This window comes from Struthio camelus, chromosome 17, assembly GCF_040807025.1.
Source record: "Struthio camelus isolate bStrCam1 chromosome 17, bStrCam1.hap1, whole genome shotgun sequence".
In the NCBI taxonomy this organism is placed as follows: Eukaryota; Metazoa; Chordata; class Aves; order Struthioniformes; family Struthionidae; genus Struthio; species Struthio camelus.
The window spans coordinates 20,643,336-20,666,941 of record NC_090958.1 but is presented as its reverse complement, the minus strand read 5'-3'; the positions used below and the strand labels follow the sequence as shown (position 1 = coordinate 20,666,941).

Sequence of the window (23,606 nt, the reverse complement as noted above, 5' to 3'; positions counted from 1 at the left end):
CATTCAGTTAAAAGTTTGGGGGGGGGGGGGGAAGTGTTGACTTAGCTCTCCCTTCCTCTGCTGTTATTTGCTTTTCCTCCCCTCCTCCTCCTCAGCAATCCAGTTAGTGAGCAGCTAAAGCTCTGCCTGTCCCAAAGGAGAGATGTCTCCATTCAAAGCTGTGATGACTGATAGCTCAGTCAGTGGATAGTGCTTTCTTCTGTCTCTCCAGTATGGAGTGATAGGTTTCACAGTGGAGCAGGTGCTCCTGGCATTAGTGAAGCAGCAAGGCAGGGAGCCTGATCTCTTGCTCTGAATAAAAAGTATTTATTTTTATGTGCAAAAATGAAAGGCAGGAACCAGAAAAGAAAGAACTCCAGTACTACTGCATTTACAAGAAAAAGCTAGGGACCGTTGACTGCAGCAAAGGCCAATAACGTATCCCGGAGAAAACAAGAGAGGGGCTTGTTTGCGTTCAGCCTTCTGCTGGAATGTGGGCTGGCCTGGGGTATCTGCCTGTTAAGTGTCTGGTTTGATTGTAATGAGCTGGCCGCTCGCAGATTGCAGCTGCCTTTTCCCACACTGCTAGGCTCCTGATTCACTGCTCAAGCCATTTCCATTACTCTCTTCTTTCTCTGGGTGGAGCATCTTGCACTCAGGATGCTGGTTTGTGTGCAGATGTGTCACTGCACAGCAGGGTTCCCTACCACAGGCACTTTGTAGCACAGAATAACCTGTGTTCTTTCTTTCTTTCCTTCTTTTCTCCTCTCTTTTTCTTTCTGGTTATCTGCTGCACGAAGGCTGTTAAAAATATGGTGGGAATGGTGAGTATGACATGCAGGGGGGAACGACACTCCTGTGCAGGATAGTGTGCACAGCCATAGAGTGCATAGTCGTTGCAGACCCGTTTCCCTGAGCTGCAGGGTAGTGTCTTCACCCTGCTTACAGGCCTGGAATTTGCTCTGTAATGCTAATGTGGAGAAAAGACAGTGTAAGCTTTTGTGGGTTGTAAGCTTCCAGGCTGAGGTGGGTGGTCCTGGGATGCGTTTGGCCCTTGATTAATAACTTTCCATCCTTCCTGCCCTGGCTGTGTTTTTGAGTTCCATGCGATTCTGGCACCTTAATTTGTGTCAGATCTTCATAAACATATTTTTTTCTGAACTTTGCTACTTCTGTCTCTTGGTCACAGTTGAGAAACTTCTTTCCTGGGAAGCCATGAAGGTATTAGGAAAGTCTTCCATAGTTTCATATGACTTTATTCTGCCTGGTTTAATGATGAGAATGAGTTTCTTGGGATTCACATAAGGAGTATGGCTCAGTCATGCAACGGGCTTTAGCAAATGTCTGTGAGCATCCCCAAAGTGTCTCTTTCCTTTTCTTTCATGTCGCAGATTTTCCTGCTGTGCTTCCTCCTTGCTCTTTTTCCACTGGCCACATCTCCAACCCGCATCCCTGTTCTGTCCCACACTTTGCTGGTGTGTTCAAGTTTGTCCATCATCACTGTCCCTGGACTGCTTCCTCTGCCCAGACCTTTTCATCTCACTGTTACGCTCCGGGGCAGCAGCTGATTATATGATTCTATAGGGAAAGAGCTGTTTGCAAGTGCATTTCCTTAGCTGTGAGAGTCAGAAAAACTATGATGTGGTTTGTAAGGAATGGCTAATGTTTGTATTGTTATCTTCAGCTACATCAAGTCTTGGTTCAACTTCAGGCAGGAGAGAAGGAGCAGGATTTCTCCTCTGCACCAATCCAGGTTTCCATCAGCGTCCAGCTCTGGAGGCTTCCTGGCTGTCATGAGTTTCTGGCAGCTCTAGGTAGGAAAACACTTCTTCCCATTTTCTTACTATTACCTGTGTCTCATGTGGTAGCTTCAAGTAGCGTGAGGGCTCGCAGCATGCGATTTGTTTGCCGGGGTACTGCTTGGTTCTCTGCATCTCTGGATGTGGCCTCTGCGCTCACTGGTGGGCCAGTGGCAGAGTGAGTTTTTCTGCACGCGCTGAAACATCTCCTGAGCCAGCAGAATGTGGATTTCAGGGCTGACAGCAACTCGGTGCTGCCAAGTTGGTTCAGCCCCAGTTTTTACCTCAGGGTCCTGTTCCCCTGCTATCTGTGTTGTATACTAGTTAGTTTGCTTCTGGCCTTCTATCTGGAATGAACCAACTGTTCTTTTGGCAGCGAAACCTGTGCACTGAGCAAGGATAGGACATACCACGGTGATAGTACGTACCAGGGTCTGCATCCTGCAGAAAAGACAGATGAGAACTAAATACCGAATTAGATTTTATTCTGTTTTGGTCCCTGCTTTGGGGAAAGGCATCGCAGAGAAGAGCTAGTACTGCAAAAAGAGACACACCAGAAGACTGCAAGAAGAGCTAGCGAAAGCCAGGCATCGTTTCCAACACACGTTCATGCCCTGCTCCTGTCCATCCCTCGCTGGCTAAGTTCCAAGGTCTCTGATCTTTTTCAGGCCTATTTCTGTGAGAAATCTTTGAATTAATGATGAATGGCAGGGGCATGTAGGACCCCTCCCCAGAAATGTGGTTAGCGTATGATTTCCTGACAGTTCTAAATAATTTGCACATTAAAAAACACTGAGTGCTGTATTATGTCTATCAGTTTGGATAGGAGTGATCACTGTATGTGTTCAGAGTCCAGCACCTTAAAGCTCCTTACTACTTGCTGGAGTAGACATGCTAAAGAGTAATTAAAAACAAGCCAGCAAATGTACGTTCTAGGCCAAGAATCATCATTCTAGGACACTGCAGGATCCCACGTTGCTTTGTTCTGTTTGTGTTATACTTGAGATCACACCTCTTTTAAGACATGGGATCTTTCTGTGAGATATAATTTTTTTGCTTCATATTCTGCTGCAGGTTTTGACCTTTGTGAAGTTGGGCAAGAGGAGGTGATTCTGAAAACTGGGAAACAAGCTAATAGGAGGACGATGCACTTTGCTCTACAGTCCTTGCTGGCACTTTTTGGTAAAGCTACTTACAGTAGTTTTTGCTCCTCTGTCATCTGATGATTTGATCAGAATGGCTTCTCTTGATATTTCTTGTTCTTACCTTTTGTGCACACATACATACATCATCATGCATACATCATACAGACCACACATCATACAGTAGGTGCAGCAAATGTTATTTTTTTAATATATCGATGTCACTGACAATTTCCAAACTTCAGTTGCCTACCCAAAATGCTCCCAGATAGGCAGATAGCATTACAGCACTATCCTGCAGGAAAGATGCTGAAATAGAGGGTGTATGTCTGGATAGTTCAACATCTTTTTCAGAGAAGAATGCATCAGGCCTTGTAGCACTACTGTCTGGAGTAGGAAATATTTGCCTCATTTTACAAAATGGGAAGCAAACACTAAGACTTGACTGAGGCCAAAGTTGGGGTAGAATCCAGCAACTGGAGGATGTATAATCCATGATTGTTTGAGACCTAAAACGATAATCCATTGACAGGTTCCTAGAGTTTTCCTGTAAGGATGCCTGGACTGAGTCCCTACCCATTCACTTCCTGGGCTGTGCTCATTATTTTTCTCACCTGAGTAGTAGCTGGGTGTTTTTAGAGTAGTATAGAGCCTCTGTGCATGTTTTGTAGCGTTTCCTCTTAATTCTGATGAGAACATTACCTGGGTTTAGTTGGATTTAGTATGCATCTAGGGCTGTGTTTGTACATGTATTTTTTTTTTCTTTTTTAGATTCTACAGAGCTTCCTAAGCGCCTTAGCCTGGACAGTTCCTCATCACTAGAATCACTGGCTTCTGCTCAGTCTATTTCCAACCCTGTATTACCCCAGTATCAAAACCCTCCGTTCTCTCCTACTTGTCCAGACAGCATTGCATCAGATGCCATTTCTGTGTATAGCCTGAGCTCCATTGCTTCTTCCATGAGTTTTGTTTCCAAGCCGGAGAGCATGCCAGATGGTGTGGGGCAGAGAGGACGCCAGGACTACGAGAGACCCAAGAACGTCTATCCGCATAGGCCTTCTGCAGCACAGAGCCAGCTGTCACTGCAAACCAGCACTGCAGTGAGCAAAGATGAGGAGGAGTATGAAGGCTTTTCTATAATTAGCAATGAGCCTTTGGCCAATTACCAAGAAAACCTGAAAATGAGATTTTCCCCTGATCACAAACAGCCTCAAACTAGTCAGACTGGAGGTATTAAAGAGTCTGTCAATTCAAAGGGGAGCATAAGTACCCCAAATTCTCCCGTTAAAATGACTCTTATTCCCAGTCCAAACTCACCTTTCCAAAAAGTCGGGAAACTCGCAAGTTCTGATACTGGGGAATCTGACCAATCTAGCACTGAGACTGACAGCACTGTCAAGTCCCAGGAGGACAGCAATCCAAAGCTTGATCCGCAAGAGTTGGCCCAAAAAATTCTGGAGGAAACTCAGAGTCACCTCATTGCTGTTGAGCGTCTTCAGAGAAGCAGCAGTCAAATAAGCAAAAGCAACAGTTCAGACGATGGGGCTCCCACACCAGCAGGTGCATCTGCGTTCAGATCCTCAGAGACCAGTGCATTCAGTAGGCCAGTTAGCTCTAGTCAGAAGAACCAGTCTTCACCTGTTGCAATTAAACCAAAGCCTCCAACAAGGAGTTCATCCCTGCAGAAAGTGAGTTCTGGCTATAATAGCCCCACAACGTCTGAGATGTCAAACAAAGAAGGCACAGGCCAATACAGCGGGCAGCCATCTCCAAGTTCTGATTCACATGGATCCTTAACTGAACAGCCTCACTTTAAACTCAAGTACCCTAGCTCTCCTTACAGTGCTCATATTTCTAAATCACCCAGAAATATCTCTCCAAGCTCAGGGCACCAGTCACCTGGTGGCAGCACTCCATCTCCTGCTCTGTCTTATTCCTCAGCTGGTTCTGCTCGCTCAAGTCCCGCTGATGCCCCAGATATAGACAAATTAAAAATGGCTGCCATTGATGAAAAAGTGCAAGCAATTCACAACTTAAAGATGTTCTGGCAGAGCACTCCCCAGCACTCCACTGGCCCAATAAAGATTTTCCGAGGAGCTCCTGGAACAATGACTTCTAAAAAGGATGTCCTCAGCTTGCTAAACTTATCTCCACGACACAGCAAAGAAGAAAGTGCAGATAAGCTGGAACTAAAGGACCTGTCTATTCAGCAACACCTTGCTTCTCCACAAAAGAACCCTCCAAATGGACACAGGCGCCCTGATACTACAAATGCAGTGACATCAACTCATTCTCCACCTTCCAGTAGTACTCCAGGAACTGCACGCCCTTTGAGGCTGCCATCTGGGAACGGTTATAAATTCTTGTCACCGGGAAGATTTTTTCCGTCCTCCAAATGTTGAAACATCCTGTATACCAACTGATAACTTACAATCTTGTTAAAAGTATTTGCTTCTGCCCACTTGCCTTTATCAATACGAAACCATAGAATATTACCTAAAAAGCCATGGTCACACCCACAGTTGGCAATACACAGGCGTGCAACAGATTGGCCCTGTCCTCACTGCATAGAAACATGGGCCTTACACAGATGGGTTTTGGTTCCCCTTACCTGGATCCTGGCCAGACTCACTTGATAACAGTTCTTATGTAGTGTTCAGTACTCGCAGCAACAGGTCCGATGACTCCAGTTGTCTGTTCATAAAATATTAGCTCTTAAGCCACTTACTCATATTTCTTATCCTAACGGGAAGTTTTGCAGCTGGCTTTTTATACAGCAATTATACATATCAGGGATTGGAGAGGGAGGCGAGAGAAGGCAAACCTTTCATTTATACCACAAAGAAAGTGTGCACAAGTTTCTACCTAGAGAAGTACAAGCCATTTCTTTGATTGCTTTCAAAGGCTGACAAAGAGGATAAGATAACAGAGCTCCAGATACCTCTGCTAAGTTAGCCAAACGCAGGAAATTGCTGGTGCAGCAAATCCATAGCAGCATGATACTGGCAGCTCTCTTGCATTGTTCAGAGGCAAGTAATGCAAAGATGAGGAGAGAGGTGTCCCATTCTAAAACCTCCTTTTCTCTGGAAGGAAACCTTTCAGGTGAATTTTTGCTGATTGGTCTGCTCCCAGAAGAATGTTTTGGGCATAATGAACAATCTGAGCCTCTCGCGTGAGGTAGTGGGAGTGTGTCAGAGAAACAAGTTCTGGTTTTATTGAATGATCTGATCTTTCTGGCACACAGCTTTATGATGGTGGAGTTTTCATCTTGGCAAGTATTTGGTCAGCGCAGATGTCTTCTGTCTACTAAGTGTGCACAGAAAAGGGAGACAAACATTGAAGCTCAGAGCATTATTTTACAGTTCCACAGTAGGCAGGAATCTGACATCAGTGTATGTGATCTAGAAATCACGTGTCCAAATAAATCCGTCACTAATTCTGCTGAATCTTTCCAAATAGCTCAACCTGGGCAAGGTCTTCAAATCTTTCCCCTCCCGTGGAAACTCATTTCTTTTGGAGATGAGTATCCCAGTATAAGCACATGAGATGAGATAGGTTTATGTCCACGTGCAGTCGGAGCATGGACCATGCAGACTGGCTACTTTCGGAATCTATGCACTCTCTGATCCACGGAGAAGAAAGAAAGCAGAGCAACCCGGGAGTGACGGGGAAAAGTCAGTAAGCTTTTCTGTCTTAGATGGTACTTAGCTGTTATGGATCACATTCGAGGTTGGGTGTTTTCTTTTTCTTAAGTGGCCATTAAATGCAGTGATTTAATAATAATCGAAAGTGATAATTTACATGCGTCGAAATGTGTGGACACGTGGTAGCATTAACTCAGCCACATTGCACCCTTAGATCAAAGCAAAGTATTTCACAGGCCGTGAGCTATGAAGTCGGAGCACTGGATCACCGAGGCTTTTGGTTTCTCTTCTGCACTCCCCAAATTTCCTGAGCAACTGGGGGCTAATCACTTCACCTCTCTGTGCCTCGTCTTCCCCATCTAAGTGGGGATAGTAATACTTACCTACCTACCTACCTCACAGAGGTGTTGTGAAGCTTAATTAATTAATTAGGCCCTGAGTCTTAGTCAGATCTTAAGTCAACTTCCAGTCTTGCACTTGAGTTCCTGAATGGTGAGTGCAGTCTGCTCTCTAATCTTACAAGAGGCATGTGGTTGATGCAGATAATTGTTCTACCCATCATGTCTGGATGCTGCTCTTGAAAATATGGGCCTGATCATTTGTGATTTTCTTTGGGATCTTGGAGGAAAGGCCTTGATAGCAGGACAGAAGATTGAACTCTGACACCTTAATATAACATTACTTATGTTCAGCTTACTGATGGTGCGCATATCAAATACTTGCTTTGATTATATTCAAGAATCCAGTGGTTCTGGAGGAATGCTTTCCTTTTCACCATTGCAAGGAATTAATATAAGCACTAAAAGCAAAGAATATAGGGCTGTGTTGTTTTAGTCAGCTAACAAGAAATGGACGATCACAAGAGTTTCAGTGCAGAAAGACAACAAGACTTTAGTTATTTTTTTTATTCATATTATGCAATGTAGCAAAACAGTCAAGAAAATCTGTTAAACTCACATGATGCAAGTTACTTTTCTGTATGTTGCATCTTCCTGTGATGGACCGGTGCTAGGTGTCATCTTCATTAAGCAGCAAGAGTTAGAATAGCGGGCTGGAATGAGTCAATACAACATGCACACTTCATGTGGATGGTGATGTTGCTGATTGTGCAACTTGCTGTGGTCACAAGACTGCTGAGAGACTTCACGTGACCTGCTGCTCTGTTTGTAACCAACACAGCCGTTGTAGAACGACATCCCAGGGACATCCAGGATGGAAGTGGGCAGCTTTTTGCTTATAGCAACAGCAAATACTCCCTGCAGTGCTGCATATCACGTCAGAAACAAGCCTCTCTACTTGCAGTTTACTTCCATAACTAAAGGATCTTTAATCTGTAGAAATTATATATTGCCATTTTGGTACAGCCCATTTTCACGCTGCCAGTGGTTTTCATATTGGCTTTGGATAACTAAACTTTTCAGAAAGAGCTAAATCTTTTCTTGGTATTGTTTAACAGTTGGGGAGGGAAGCATTAGAAGCAGGGAAGGGCTCAGATGTAGAGGAAGTTCAGTATCTGGGAAATTGGTATTGTATAAATATGGAAGGTAAGTGTCAGTAGAACAAATCTTTTGGGAAATTTATTTCCGTTGACACAGGGCACTTCCGTTGGCTTACTGAGAGCTGTGAACATGCATGCTTGTCATGATTGGGATACACTTCACACACCTTGTGCCTCACTCCTCCACCCCTTGAATGAGAAACAACCCTTTTGTGAGGGGGGAAAAAAAAAGTTTTATCAGGTTTGCCCAGTACGTGGAGAATTTCAGGAAATGAAAAAAACATGTTCTCCTTTTGATATTAGAATTCCTTCTGTGGAGTTTAAATGCATTTGTCGTTGTTGTATTTGTGCATGGTACAAGTGACAACACTGCTTAATACAGTGAGCAATAAGAATTAGGTATTTTCCACTTTCACATTAAACCACCTACATGCAAAAATTCCCCAAGGCAATAGAATGTATTTCAGTTTGGTTTTACCCAGTATGTTTTACTGTGTGAGATACTAATTACATATATTTTATTGACTGTCTTTAGCTTAAACTAAATGGGAACAGTAAACAATCTCACTGACCAAAATCCTGTTTCATTTCATTTTGTTGGTTAGCCTGAACTCTGGCCTGGTATTGATTTTCCTTCTTTTTAATCATACCTTATTTAAACAAGGAAAAAGCATTGAAGGGGTGCTACACCCATATATGTTGTTCTTGGCCGTGTTTCCTTTCGTTAGGTCAAACTTGTTCTGTGAACATCATCTTTTTCAAATTAGGTTGCTCCAGGTGTACAGAAAATCTGTGAATCTGTTAAGAAGCACTGGTAGTTTCAGGCTAGGTAACAATGGATTTGAGCAGTTTTGGGATCATTGCATCTATTGTGCCACGCTGTCCAGAAAGGCTGTACGTGGGTGTGGTAAATGTGGCCCCTCCGTCACAGATGCCTTCAAAAGGACTTTGAAGATGGTTACTCAAAGAGGACTGTCAGCAGAGACTCTTCCAAGCAGCAGCCCCTTAGCACTTGCTCTCCTTGTATGCAGTGTTAGCCATGTTTGGCCTATATGGACTTCTTTTGTAAATTAAAACTCTGTTTCCAGACAGCATTAAACTTTTTATATTATGAAATTTACCATGTAAAAAGATTTTCATATTTTTATTGAAATTGCTGAGGCATTTGGCCTTCTTTCTTTGTGATTTCAGTGTCTATTAAAAGCATGAGTTCTCTCAGTACTGTAGTCTCTTGTTCTAGGATGACATTTGTAAAGAATTGTTTTAACATTGCTCTCTCTGTCCTGACACCTGGCCATATGAGCTGGTTCCTGGTCTGTTCCTCTAGCTGCTCCAAAGAAGCAAATAAGTCATGCATGAATCTGCCTGCTGTGGCTGCAGAATTTCAAAGTGTGACTGACAATGTGACAGCTGTCCCCAACTTCTGTGGATGTGTGGGGTCATTGAGAACATCATGGGTTTGGTTTTTGGGTGGTGGTTGTTGTTGTTTTTCCCCAGAACGTAGTGCTCCTGTTACAAGTCACGATTGGGAAATTGCTTTTCCTTGCAGAGGATGGGTGCGTCAATATTCACTCACGGTCTGTCTTGTTTTAGTCAGCAGCAAAAGGACACGTAGGGTTGGAAGACACCCCAGGGATCCCTGCACTGAGGAAGGACCAAGTGCTGAAGGTATGAGATGTTCCCCCCCCCCCCATACCCTTTGTCAAAGTTGCTTAATTAAGCATCTCCCCTCTGCCCCCACATGAAAGGTGCTCTTGCCCTTAGGGGAAGTTTTGGTGACCTGAGTACCAAATGAAACTAAACAGATTTTTGACATTTTGTGGTCCCTGAAGTTTTCTGTGATGCCTCTCCCCCAGCTGTATAAATGCAGCCTCTGGCCGTGTTGACATAACAGAACATATATAAACCCATATCCTAGATGATGACGCTGCAGGCTCTTACTGGCCTCCAGTTCCTAGGCACCAAATCTTTGACCTGCTGAGACTCGCAGATCACAGAATAGCTGGGGTTGAAAGGAATCTCTGAAGATTGTCCGGTCCAATCCTCCTGCTCAAGCAGGGTCACTGAGAGCAGGCTGCCCAGCACCATGTCCAGTCAGGTTTTGAGTATGTCCAAGGATGGAGACTTTACAACATCTCTGCGAGCGTGTTCCAGTAGAGGAATGAGGTGACCCAAACCCCATAAATCACTGCAATCTTCCTGCTGTCAACTCCTCGGTAAGGACCTTTCCTAGTATGTTTCTAGTAGCAGATTCTGTATATTTGAAGACATGGATGTTGCAGCCCTCTGACAAGGGTTTTATAGATGTCTGCCCTGACTTAGTCATGCCCTTACGATTACCCACAACCTGGTAACACATCCACTGTAAATCACTAGGCAGCTAATTTGGATGCCTTGGCTTTTTTTAAATCACTGTTACTAAAATAGTGCTGCTTTATCACAAAGGTACAAGAAAGTCTTGTTTCTTTCTGAGATTGACTTCTAGAACATCGAGTGTTGGAAGAGTTCAGTTCAGCACCGTGAGAAGAAAAGGGAGTTGTCTAAAGTCAGACCTTCAACTTTTTTGTATCCAATACTTAATATGCAAATATATATCAGGACAGGCTGGAGTGTTGTGCGAGCGTCCCGTGTCTGTGTACACGTTCACCCTGTGGGTTGACATACACCACCAGTAGCGTACGCCTGCCTGTGCCTTTCGCTCATCCTTGTGCCAAGTGCATGGAGCACACCACGTAGCTCTGCTCCTCTCAGCTCCCGACTAGCAGCAGCAGTTGTTACGCACGTTAGTGAAGTGTCATCAGCTTCCTTGCAAACGCTACTTGTAGCTCTAGTGCTGCTGTCTTAATGACCTCTGTCTCTTTTTCTCTTCTGATTATTTTTCCTACTTGATTAATGCTTATTCTTGCATTAGAATTTCCTCATCGATAGTGCACTGTCCGAGGCCATGTGGCTGCCACATGGCCTCCCTTTCTTATTATTTTCTCATCTGCATGAGGTCTTACTGGTAAAGAACTGTGACTGGTAGTTCATTGGCCTCAAAGAAAGCCATAGGGAAAGTTCATAGGGAACTGCAGTTAACTGCCACCTGCACAAACCAGAAGCAATCAGGGAGTTGCATTCTCCTTAGCAAGTCTCTCCCACGTCCTGCTCTGAGAGGAGAGGGACCTTAGTTTGTTTTCCAGTGGCTGACAGCAGTCTCCAAGAGGTGTCCATCACAGACATCTTCTCTTCTCCGGGCGAGCCCTTGGACTTTGAGTGCTTTGTGGTGGAGACCTGGTGACAGCACGTGTGCGTTGCTCCTCCTACATGTGGCCAGGGCACGTGGATATATTGGAAAGGTGCAAAGGGAAAAACAGTCCAGCTCCAGTAGTTGAGCAGGTGGACACCCACGCTGCGGATGCACTCGTGGATGAGGTAGGGAGAACTCCAGTTACCTTTAAGTATCAGAATCAGAGTTATGGTGCATTTGCCTCACCTGCACTGTTTCTGAATCGCACCTCAATATAATCTGTGCACTGAAATGCACAACCTTGAACTTCTAGCATAAAAGTGAGAGTGTTTAAATATTAAAAAACATTCTCATTTGCTGTTCATTATGTGAAAACGTTTGCAGCTGTTTTAAACCCCTGTTCTGCCACACAAGAATAGGGGCCAGGGAGCTTGCTGGCAAGGAGGAGACGTCCATGTTCCGAAGGAATGGTGCTGTCACCTGTGCTGGCAGCACCCTGGGCAGTGTCTGCATCCTGACCCCTGCCGTGTGCAGGTAACTGCTGTGTTTGTGGCCACCGTCCTGCTGCCTCTGCGGAGGAGTGGCAGAGCAAGAGCAAAGCCCACAGAGCAGCACCAGAGCCAGAAAGTATATGAGGGGCAAAGGAACTTTAGAAACTAGGATTTTCCTTAGGTACAACTTAGTTCAGCAACTTTCTTCTGTCATGAGACCTAACAAAAAAGCTCACAGAGAGCATCAGGAAAAAGTTGCGGGCCCAGAAAGCCCCCAGAGAAACCAGTTTGCTGTGATTCAGACTGTTCAGTAACAATATCAGCTTTAACAGGAGTGTAAGAAAAGATGGTTAATGTGGGAAGTGAACTTTGATTAGTTTTGGAGATGTGTTAGATACTTGTAAAGTTACAGCGTAAAGGTTCAAATCTCAAAAATGAGGAGTGTTTCATTTACAAAGCCTTGAGTTTTAGGACGCCTCAGCGTTTGCAGCTAACCCCAGGTATGAGGACATCAGGAGCTGAGCAGCGTTTTGCAGCCCTCCCTTTGCACCTGGGCCAGCGCGCTGAGAACCCAGTTTCTGTTTTCTCCTGTGACCTCGTCCCTTGGTTCTGCCACAGCATAGTTTGTCTGAAATGACGACCTGAGAATTGCTTGACACTTAACAAAGCTACAGGTGGCTCCCGGGAACCCAGTGCTGGCTGAGATCCCTTAAAAATCGCGTGCAGAATTAGAGCGGTCTCCTAATGACTCTATACAGGCACAAAGTCCGGAGCAATGCAGAGCTGCCCGCTGGCCCAGGTCCCAGCATGAGACTGCAGCCACCTGTGCTGCTGGAGCAGGTCCTACCACGGAGCTCGTGAAGCGTGCTCCTGCGCGTTACTGCCACTGTCCACTTCAGGAGCGCACAACCCGTGCGCTCGTTTGCCAGACCGCTGGCTACGCAACAACCTCCAGAGCTCTCCATCCCCGCCCCGAACAGGGCTTCAGCCAGGCCACAGGCTCTGACTCAGAAAAGCCAGGAGCCACCAGCGTGCTACCACTCTGAAACGTTAGTTGCCTTCAGAGGGCAAACACAGGCTGGAAGAAACAGCTCGCCGGGGAAGGGTCCCCTCCCCGAGCGCAGACCACGGTGAAGCTTGGCTGGGCTGACGTGGCTTGTCTGGGATCAGCAGGATGCAGCTACTCAGATGCTACTATTGTGTGTGGTATGATTTGGATATAAACAAAGAGAATGAGGGTTTTGGAGAGAGCGCACGTTGCAGCTGGCTGAGTAAACAAAAGGCAAATGTTGCCCATATGGGGAAAGAGCAGCAGCAGGAGACTACACTCAGCTAGGGTTTTGAAAAAGCCAAATAAAGGAAAATACTGAATGCTTGAGGACTTCGGGAAGCAGACTCTTAAAGCCCCACCACTGTGCCCTGGCACAGCCCTTTGCGATTTCCTCATCTCCTGGATTAAGCCAGTGCAGGCATAAGCCTGAGTGGCAGTTTCCATAGCATCCGCCTTCCCAGTGCAAGAGACTTGAATGAAAAAATATTTGTATAGGCAGAGGCCTACTGAGGATTTTCTTTAAAGTCATTTATACTGTGGGAGGGTCACTTGACAACGTTTAATTTTCCTGTTCTGAGACTCTCTGCTCTCCTTTGCTCTAGTGGAGGCAGTGCGTAAATACGTCTAGTAAAGAAAAGGGGAAAGATGGCTTCTCAGTGGAAAGGATGGATGGGGTGAGACTAGAAGGAGAGTCCGTGGTAATTTATGGGGAAGAGGATGCAATTCAGGTGCGTGGGAACGTGGGTGGTGTGCTGGGGCCGATCCACGAATGGGAGGCCACCCTTCAACAAGGTGCAAAAACCTGCCCTTGCCGGTTTTGGCCTCCAGCGATTACCCCAGTGACTACCTCCAGCAGTTTCTTCTTATTTCAAGAAGAAAAAATATGGCTTCCAGACACAAATTAAAATTGTGCATTTAAGCTTCATACCAGTTGAGAGCTGACATAAATGTCCATTTAAAATAACACATTTCTTGGCAATAGGGCAGCGTTTTTCACCATGAAAATCTGTGAACTATTCCACTGCAGCATGTTGCCTTTTTTTTTTTTTTTGGGGGGAGGGGGGTAATCACCTGCCTTCCACAGTGCCAAATGGCAAAGTTTCACCCTCCCTTTTGGCAGATTTTGAAATGTCTGATGTTTCTCTTTCTTGTTTGGTGATTCTGTGAGCATCTCAAACTGCTCTGAAGAGGAAGTAGGTAGTCTGCATAGCTATGAAGAAAAATCTGAAAAATGAAAGCTAATGCTCAGAAACTAGAAAGCAAATTAATATATTTGGACTACGTTATTTTAAATAAACCCATTAATTGCACCTGAGTCAAAACTCCAGAGCACCTGGAAACAGAAATACTATCCCCTAATTGCTTTGTTCTTAGGGTATCGTTTTGCCCCAGGATATACTTTAGCTGTGACAGAAACAGGGAGAAAGCCCAGCATAACACGCTCGGGCAGGCTGGGGAAGCCTGGCCCCCGCTGTCCGTCCTGTGCCCGTGTTGAAGCGCCTCACGGTAAGGAGGGCTCGGTCCCGACTCTGGGGCAAGGGCTCTGCAGGACACAGTCCCCATTTCTCTTAGCTCTTCTGTGCTCTCACTCTGAACAGCCAAGTTATAACTTTTGTCCTCTGTTCCCCATACCATGTCGAAGCCTCACTGTTCATTTATAGGTATAAAAATTTCCAGCTGGTTTATTTTCATCTGATGTCTCCCTGGCACCTGTGTTGTCTTCATCACCTTCATGTTCTTGTTTTCGCACCAGAATTTCATGCTGCTTTGTCTCTGTGATATCCAGGAGACGCCTACGTAAAGCTTTGTTACTAGAGAAATCCTTATTTGAACTCTCAGAAGCTCTGCGTGTTTCCTTTTTTGGATTAAACACCCAAGAGTGAATGTTTTGGCTCTAGAAGTTAGTATTTTTCCAGTCTCTCGCGCTGCTGTTCTGACTGTTGCGTTAGCAGAGGGGTGCTGGATAAAGGGGGGGAGCCGGGCGATGCGGCGCTCCGGTAAGAGCGTCTCCCCGTCCCGCCGCGAACGGGCCGCGACAGCCCCCGGCGCGGGCCCGGCCGCCCCTGCGGAGGCGCGCAGGGAATTTCTCTCCCCAAGCATTAGTGTTTCGGCTCTTTACAGGCTCAGGGTGCTTCTCTGGCTATGCTGCTTTTGGGACCACTGTAACCTTCTTTTAATGCCTCGGAGGGCTGAAACTTTCAGCTGTTTTTTTGTTTTGTTTATGGTCTGATGTCATCGCTTGTCTGCTGGCCTGGAGGGTGCAGACGGGTCTGAGCCCCGTAAGGGCGGCGTCCTGCTCCTCCTCGTGTGCCAGTCGGGGCTGTGGTTAACTTCGGGTGTCTGTGAACGTGACAGAGCATACACGAAATTCTCTCACGAGAGGGCAGCGTTGGTCGCGGTTAATCCCGGCTCCCTGCAGCAGTAAAAGCCTCTTTCCTTGGGGAGCGGACCCAGCGCTGCGCTGCCGCGGCTGCCGGACGGTGCCCGGGGCACCGGGGACGGCGCTGGCGGCGGCGGCGGGCCTGGAGCGGGGCGGCAGCCACCCGGCGGACCGCCGACGCGCAGCTCGCCGCCGCAGCTTCCCCCTCTCCGGGGCCGTTTTCTGCGGCGGGGCCGCACAACCCCGAGCTGAACGGCCCGGGGGGGGGGGGGGGTGCGCATGCGCGGGGGCGGCTAGGCGCATGCCCCCCCCCCGCCTCGGCCGGGCGCCCCCTGGCGGAGGGCCGCTGCGGCCCCGGGCGCCGCGGCTGGCGGGGCGCGGTGATTGGCTGCCTCGCGGATGAGGCGAAGACGCTGCGCGCTCTCCGATTGGTCGCAGTGGGAGCGCGCCGGCCGCCCCGCGCGCTGCGTCCGGGAGTGACGCGAGGCCTCACAGCGCGCCGGGATTGGGCGCGCCGGCCCGTAGGGGCGGGGCCTCCCGTCCCGGAAGAGCGCGGTGCCGGCTGGGTAGCCGGTGCCGGTGGCGCGTGCGCAGTGCGGGCCTGCGCGGGGAAGATGGTGCTGATCAAGGAATTGTGAGTGGGGCCGCGGCGGGCGGCGGGCGGCGGGCGGCGGGCGGCGGGCGGCGGGCGGCGGGGCCGGGGCCGCGGCGGCCTCTCTGCGCCGGGCGCGCGCCGAGCTCGCGGGGCCGCGCCCGCCGGGCCTGCCTCCCTCCCTCCCTCCTTCCCTCCCTCGCCCGGGGGCCCGGGGCGCCGGCCGCGCCCGCCCCGCCCCGCCGCCGGTGGGGCCAGGCCGGGCCGGGCCGGGCCCGCGGGGCCCCCGCCGCCGCCGCCGCGCTCCGCTCCCCTCCGCGGCCCGGCCCGGCCCGGTGGTGCCGGCGCTCCCCCCTCCCCTTCCCCCCCACGGCGCAGGGCCTCGCTCCGCGCTTCCTGCCGCTCCCGCCGCCCGCCGCCGGTGCGAAGCGTTAAGGGCCGCGCGGCGGCCGCATCGCGGCCTGTCCCGGCTCCTTCCTCTCGCCCCTGCCCGGGGCCGCCCTTCACCGGGACCCGGTGTCCGCGCCGCCGACCCTCGGTGCAGCGCGGCGAACCCGGGAGCCCCTGCGCGCCCCTTGCGGCTGGGGCGGCGCTGGAGCCGGCCGGGCCCGCTCCCGGGGGTCCCGGGGGTCGGCGCCTGCCGTGGCCTCGCCGGGCCCGGAGCGAAGCCCAGCAGCGGGGTAAAACCTTCCCTGAAGGCTGCGAACAGTTTTTGCCAGCGAACTGGCAGCTGTGTTTGTCTGCTCGGCTGTGAGCTGTCTCCAAGCCTAGCAGCGTCCGCGCTGCCCTGTGGTGGTAGAGACAGAGCATCGTTACCAGATAACAGGGGACAGAAAACGCGTTCCTTGGGTAGGCATCAGGCTTCCGAGGGCGCTTCAGGGCTTGTACCTAAACTTCCAAGAGGAGGTGGAAGTTGCCAGAAGTGACATGCGGGTGCCGTCCCCCGACAGCGAGGCACGCCGAACCAAACGTACTGCTGTTCATCCGTTTTAGCAAGAACTTGCCCCAGTCCTGGCAAAGGAGACTGTTTTTTCCCCTTTCTTACAAGATAACCATGGGCTGTGTTCTCTACTCATAAGTCCTCATCAGCTTTCTTACCTATTGTGCTCTTTTGAATTACTGCGTTATTTGTCTGTCATCGCTCCTAAGTGCGAGCAAAGCTGCACCCTCTTTAATTCCTCTCCTTTTTCCACGCGTACATATTAGCTGTGTTTTTCTGATTATAGTCCTATTTATGCGTTGCTGTGTTTTGTGTTGACTAAAGTTGAAGTTACCAAGCTCTAGTATACTGCCTTGCAGGTCATAAATGTTCCTCTCTTGGTGTTGAGTCAGCAACTGCTACTAGCAAGACTGGTGTCTTCTATCTCCATTGTTCTTGCTAGACAGCTTTAAAAAAAAGCTTAGGGACTTTTGGTCAGGAAAAATGACATGTAACAGGGCTTATTGTAGGAATCTATTTTGGTTACCGTTTGTCCTTTCTGTATTTCAAAGCACGCTCTGTTTTTGACCTGAAATTTGCCAAGATTCACATTTGGGAGGGTGATGTTTTTCTCAGCTTCTCTCTGAGGATTTCAGACAATTTAAAGTAAAATTATTTAATTGAGACATAGAGATGGGTTAAAATGCAAAATTTTTATTCAGTAAGAGATAAGGAAAGAAGCTGCATGGAAACTCTTAAGGCGAATTTATTAAGACTAAAGTTGATGTGCAGGGCCTTTTTGTAGTAGGCCTAAATGAAAACATATCAAACCTACCGTTCCCAAAAGTGCTGAGGGTAGCAAAAGTTGAGTTAACTATAACTTTTTCCTCTTTAAATCAGGGGACAAGCTAAGTTTATATACGTATTTTTGTGACTATTCCATTGTATTGAATCGTAATGGTCACTCAGCTTATTGGTAAAGGAGTTAACAGCAGCTAAAAACAGTAGTTTGTTTCTCATAACACTAATCTAGGTACTTGTGATCATCTATAGGTGAGTCTTGTATAGAAAAGGAAAATTAATTCAGAAGGGTTAATGTTATTTTAAGGGAAACTCTGCTCACAGTTGGGTGTTAACCATAGTATTAAATTTTTTTGAGAAGTTTTACAACAATAATAATTTGTCTGCATTGTCTTTGTCTATTTTATTATGTAAAGTGAGACTAAACATATTGTCTCTGTGGTATATTATTGCTGTGAAACATTAACTTTTACGTTCCTGACGTTGCTGTTAACGGTGCAGTTTATTGTATTGAAACTAAACTATTTGCGTAAATGCACCTGCTTCTGCCACCTAAATGTGGAATGAGCTTTGGTTGCTCTTCGAAACGATTCATAACTGCAATTGCCAAAATTCGTCTGTAGGCTCCAAGGACCTGTGTATTTGTCCTTTTAAATTGTATGGACCGAGCTGTTTTCAGTGTTATAGAAGAAAAAACCGAAGGCTTCAAAGTTTAAAACAAATTCAAATCAATACAAATTATGGCAGAGCTGGGAATAAGTCCTAGATTTTTCTGGCTCTTCTGCAGCTTCTGACATTATTAACCCCCTTTTCTTTTCCCCTTTGTAAAACATCTGACATGGGATTTTACTTGGGTTTGTTACATTATATCTATGCAACTTTATTGTGTAAGAGTATTTATAAAAAGAAAATCTGAGTTAACGGATTTTTAACACTTCCCTCTTGCATATCTTTATTACGGTTTGTATCTGTTACCTGCAGAACAGATGACACCTGACTCTCTGTTTCATTTTATTGAATTTGCTCTTTTCCTCTTTCAGCCGAGTGGTTTTGCCTTGCTCAGTGCAAGAGGTACGTCCTCATCCTACCTGCTTTTGTTTCAGGGGGTGGGTGGGAAGACGTTAGTGTCTTATTTGAATCTGACTAGCTTGAATCCAAATGTTTCCTGTGCTGTGCATCCACCAATCTACCACATGCGTGAGCCACCAGTCAAGTAGAATGAACCTCTTGCGCATCAGTGACTTTCAAAGGAGGCAAGCACCTGCAGGCCAAGAATCTTTAGTTGTTTCTGAGCTGCTTCATGGCCTACGATAAAAGAAAATTGTGCAACTCTGCACCACAGCAGAATTTCCCTGCTGATCAAGGCGTTGAGCGACTCCAAGATGGTAGGGACCATCTTCCAAGATCTGAAACCAACAATTTAAATGATTCAGAAATTCATTTAACTGAAACTCACTCTCAGATGTCCAAATGTATTTCTGAGGGAAAACGTTACACCACCTTTCTTCTGCAGTTTGCATTTTATTGGTCCTGTGGGGTTGGCATCTAGTTGGCTGAAAGTAAAAGTTTGGGAGGCTCAATGCTGGCAGTAAAACTAATCATTTCAAAATCTTAAGTGTAAACTGAAATTTATATGTAATTTATCAAATTAAGAACAACATATATATTTTGCTTGCAGGATGAGGAAACAAAGAATAACACATTTGGTATGCTATAGCAAAGCGCTGTGTTAACGTGAAACAAGCTGGGTACAGATCTGAGTCTGGTGAACCACAGATAAATTTTGCCATGTTTTGTCAACGTTTTACTAAATACTCTTTACAGAATGTTGTTTTTCTTTCCTAATCATCTTGATTTACTACCAGATTTTCATTGGCAACATCCACCTTCTGTACACATTGAACATTTTGTCTAATTTTAGTATTGAAATTTTGCCTCTCTTAACCTTTCAGTATCAAGTCGGGCAACTTTATTCTGTGGCAGAAGCTAGTAAAAATGAAACGGGAGGTGGTGAAGGAATTCAAGTCTTAAAAAATGAGCCTTACGAAAAGGATGGTGAAAAGGGACAATATACTCACAAAATCTATCATTTAAAGAGGTGAGAAAAGCATTGATACATATTATGTTCAGTTGGTTTTGACCAGGAAATATTTAACAGGGAGGGGGGAACCTGCCATCCTTTACCACTCTGAGGTAATTACTTGTCTTTTTCTACCACTCTGTAACTTGGTGAATTGTGTGTGAATGCTTTGGTGAGTGGGAAAATGTGAAATACAGTGGATTTTAAATACGTGGGATAGAGTGATGCAGTAACGTAAAATGTCAGGTCTGTGAATAGGTAGGCATCCCTCTAAGTAGGAATAATTTGAATTATTAGCATGCAGCCAAAATGATAGGGTAGTATCACAGATGCTTTTCAGGATAGTCTAAAGGACTGTAATATTGCTCTGGAAGGGTGGCTGAGAGGGGAATGGCTATTGCATTATAAAGCAAGAATGTCTTTATTTAATCTGATATGTAAGGAGTTCTTATTGCCTGGATATTTTTTGCCTAAATCGTGCAGAGCATCACACAAGTTCTTGCAGCGCAGCAGGGTAATTCTTTTAGTGAGAGAGAATGAAAAAGAGAGAGGATGTTTCTAGAAGTTATGCGTACTGCAGTGCTGATAAAAGCTGAATTATTTGGGGAGATGACCAAAATCATATCCAAACCTTTAGGGTATCGTGGTTGATGCTACTCCGGAGGGCTGCAATACAGCAAAGGGAGGCATATTTTTTGAATTTGTATCTGATGTCAAGTTATAAGGATTAGTATTTGAAATGTTCATAACTGGAAAAAGGATAAAAAAATAAGTTAGAGAATTGAATATGTTTGCGGTGGGCTATGTTGGGGGGGAGAGAAGAAGAAAAGGCACAAATATGACGTGAAATATATTTGCCGTACAGCAGTACCATTCAAAAGCATCTGAAGGTTAAGAGGTATCAGTAGTGTGAACATAAACATGAAGAGAAACTTCCTTCAGGGCTGTATTGTATATGATTGCTGCATACAAGATATGGATGGTAATTTTTTTGTTTGGCTTTGGGCATTGGACTTTCAGATGCTTGCAAACTAGAAAGAAGCTAGAGGGTAAAAAGAAGTGTGGACAGCATGACTTGTATGGAAGAGTTGAAAGAACTCTGTTTGCTTAGTCTAAAAAAAAGAGAAGTCCCAGGTGAGTGGGACATGTTTCCTGTTATGTGAAAAGGAATGATCAGTTGGCTTTTTTCCTTTGAATGTGAAAGAAGAAAGGACAGGAACTCATTTGCTATGTTTGGGGGAAAAAATTGAGGAAAGAATGCTTACATAGATTAAGCTCTACCTGTCCCTTATGCACATCTATGTATGAAGTTTGTTAAAACTCGCCTACTTCAGGGTGTCAGCCTCAAATATTCACCTAGCTAATGCCAAATTTCTCTTGGATGAGATCTTGGCACTTCTTCCTTGAGCATCCAATTTTTGACAACTGTCATGGTCAGGCTACTGGTCTTGAGAGGACAATTATTATCAGAGATTATTATCAGTACGTCTGCTGCTGCTGGTAAGCTGAAGTTTTCCTCTGAAGGCATGGCTGAAGCGGTTGAATGGCTTTCCATCCAGGCTCCAGGCCAGCTGAGTTACAGGCTTGCTCCATTGCTGGCTTGCTGGAGTTTTGCTACAGGGTTTGGACATGAGCGCTCTCGGGCGTGCTGTCTCTCAACAGTTCTTTTCACTGTCCTTGAGAAAAGGAAGTGTAGATAGCACAGCTTCCATGGTGATCGTAATGCTTCCAAAATTATTTCTAACTTGCTCTTAATTACTTTGTGATTACCTTCCCTAATTTTCTCTTAATTACTTTGGGAACAGTAACGTTGTTGGAGTTCCTGCATATTTAACTGCAGTTTACTTGTGCATCGTAATAGTTTTAAAAAAACCTGAGTAAAATGTGCCTTTCTTATCAGAATGAAATAAATCAAAGAGGATCTTCTATTGGCAAAAATTTAAAAAGTGAGTGGTATTTGTTTTTCACAGTAAAGTTCCTGGGTTTGTAAGGATGATTGCTCCAGAAGGCTCCCTGGTGTTCCATGAGAAGGCTTGGAATGCATATCCATATTGTAGAACAAGTAAGCGTGTCCTACATCAAATATTATATTTTTATTGTTCTATTAAGAGATGATCTCAGATGGTGTAGGATGAAAGCGTGTGCCATCAAGCGGTAAATATTTTTCAAGTTTTAATGTTGCTTTTGTGAGCTCTCCTATTCCGAAAAGGACATCTGCTTCAGAAGAGCAGCCTCAGTGAACCAGTTTACTGGTTCCTACGTAGTCTTAGCATGCAGTATCACTAGCACAAGACTGAAGAATCGACTGTCTTTCTCCAAATACAGAACAGGGCCTGTTTGGAAGGAAGGAATTTAACTCCTCATAGTGTGTTAGAATATTGTGAATGCTTTATTTTAATACATTTAGTTGCATATGTTCTAAGAATAGGATCTACTGCTTTAGTTTATCTTTCATGAATGGTTTGAAGTAGTGCATAATGAACTTCGAAAATTAAGGCTAGCAAATTGTATTCTGCTGAATTCTGCTGACTTGATGCACACGAATGCTGTTAGACTACTTTTCAATATTTCTTGTCCTTTGAAGCAATCTTTATATAAGAGACTTTTCAGAAACTATTGTATCTAACAAAATTTTGTTTCCTTTTCAATTTCGTTGCATGTGATTCCATTGACCAGTTGTGACAGTGAGTATTTGAATTACTATCAGTCGTGTGTCGGGTTTTTTGAAATATTTTTTGAATCTGTTATTACTGTTACAATTGACTCTCTGACTCTAGCAAGCTAGCTCCAAGCTTTTACATATGCCTCGCCAGAATTTCTGGCATGGAGCTCCCTGTTACTATGTTTGTCTGCTACTTGACTATATTTAGAAACAACTGTAATTTGTCAGAAAAATGCTTTCATTTGCTACATCTTCTTTTGTGTTTTTACTTACCGGTACAGCTGCAGAATGTCTGTTCTGGCGTAACATAATACAAAAACAATCCATATCAGAGGTTTTGACATTCTTGAATATGGGAAGAGCAATGAAATAAAAATTATCTCTTATGTGTCTAAAGTCCTACTTCTATAAAGTGAAATCCTACCGGAATTTAAAATGGGTTAGTCCAGAGTCTAGATGGATTGTCATAGTTAGGTTTTTGGGGGATTTTTTTTTTTTGAAGACACCTGGTAAAGAGGTCATGAAGACTTTAATCGGTTTAAGGATGCTTGTGAGTTTAATGTTAAACTGCTTTATCTGCTCACTTTCGAACATGATTTACCTAATTTAGAGAGCCACCAAGTGAACGCAGCATAAGGAGCTACAAATCAGTTGGTGATCTGTGTTTAGCCTGACTGCTCGTGATACGCTTGCACGCTGGTGTATGCTTTCTTACTTCTGAAGCTAGAAGTGTTCTGTGTTACTTTCTAGACATACAGTTCAGAGGTAATCGGACCTTTATGGTCCTAGTTGTGCTATACAGTAACATGTAATATTTGTTAGCTGCCATGTCTGCCTCAAGATATAGCCTCAATTATTAAAAATTTCATGCAAATGTATCTTTAGGTGTTTTGTCTTTACTGTATTACTAATAACTTGAAAACTTGAAGACAGAGATAAAGAATGTCAGGGTTGAGGAAGAGGGATGCCAAATGAGAAAGTATTCTTACTTCTATTTGTATGTATGCATGTTAGAGTTGGGTTTCCTGAATACGGCTATGGTTTTAAATTGGTTACAGGTTATCTCATTGTGCCTGTGCTCTATGTGAAGGAAAGGGGCTGTTTCTTTTTAGCATCTAAATGGAACGTGTTGCTCGTTAGGGCTTGCTAGTTACTTTGTTATATATAAATACCATTTATCTAAAAGTTAAGCAGAGAAGGAGTAATCAGACTCCTATTGTTTGATTTTGATTCTTACAGAATGAATACATGAAAGATGATTTCTTCATAAAAATTGAGACCTGGCATAAACCAGATTTGGGGACATCAGAAAACGTGAGTTGGGGTTTGGATACCTAGC

The 23,606-nt window shown here is 45.4% G+C and overlaps 2 protein-coding genes across 5 annotated transcripts in view; both read left to right on the top strand.

Annotated features, from left to right (window-relative positions):
• TTC28 (tetratricopeptide repeat domain 28) overlaps positions 1 to 9,280 on the top strand; it is a 230,261-nt gene extending 220,981 nt beyond the window's left edge. For 3 of the 4 annotated variants that reach the window (XM_068911354.1, XM_068911356.1, XM_068911357.1), the window contains 4 exons: positions 780 to 803; positions 1,664 to 1,793; positions 2,853 to 2,960; positions 3,692 to 9,280. In XM_068911354.1, the coding sequence (XP_068767455.1) occupies positions 780 to 803; positions 1,664 to 1,793; positions 2,853 to 2,960; positions 3,692 to 5,322 (1,893 nt within the window). In that variant the 3' untranslated portion in view covers positions 5,323 to 9,280. The remainder of the gene's footprint in view (positions 1 to 779; positions 804 to 1,663; positions 1,794 to 2,852; positions 2,961 to 3,691) is intronic. The other variant, XM_068911355.1, reaches the window with a different exon arrangement.
• Positions 9,281 to 15,714: 6,434 nt separating this feature from the next.
• Positions 15,715 to 23,606, top strand: part of PITPNB (phosphatidylinositol transfer protein beta) — a 34,670-nt gene continuing 26,778 nt past the window's right edge. The window contains exons 1-6 of the mRNA XM_068911750.1: positions 15,715 to 15,847; positions 18,566 to 18,596; positions 19,478 to 19,623; positions 21,576 to 21,667; positions 22,282 to 22,289; positions 23,507 to 23,581. Coding sequence (XP_068767851.1) covers positions 15,828 to 15,847; positions 18,566 to 18,596; positions 19,478 to 19,623; positions 21,576 to 21,667; positions 22,282 to 22,289; positions 23,507 to 23,581 — 372 coding nt within the window. The 5' untranslated portion in view covers positions 15,715 to 15,827. The remainder of the gene's footprint in view (positions 15,848 to 18,565; positions 18,597 to 19,477; positions 19,624 to 21,575; positions 21,668 to 22,281; positions 22,290 to 23,506; positions 23,582 to 23,606) is intronic.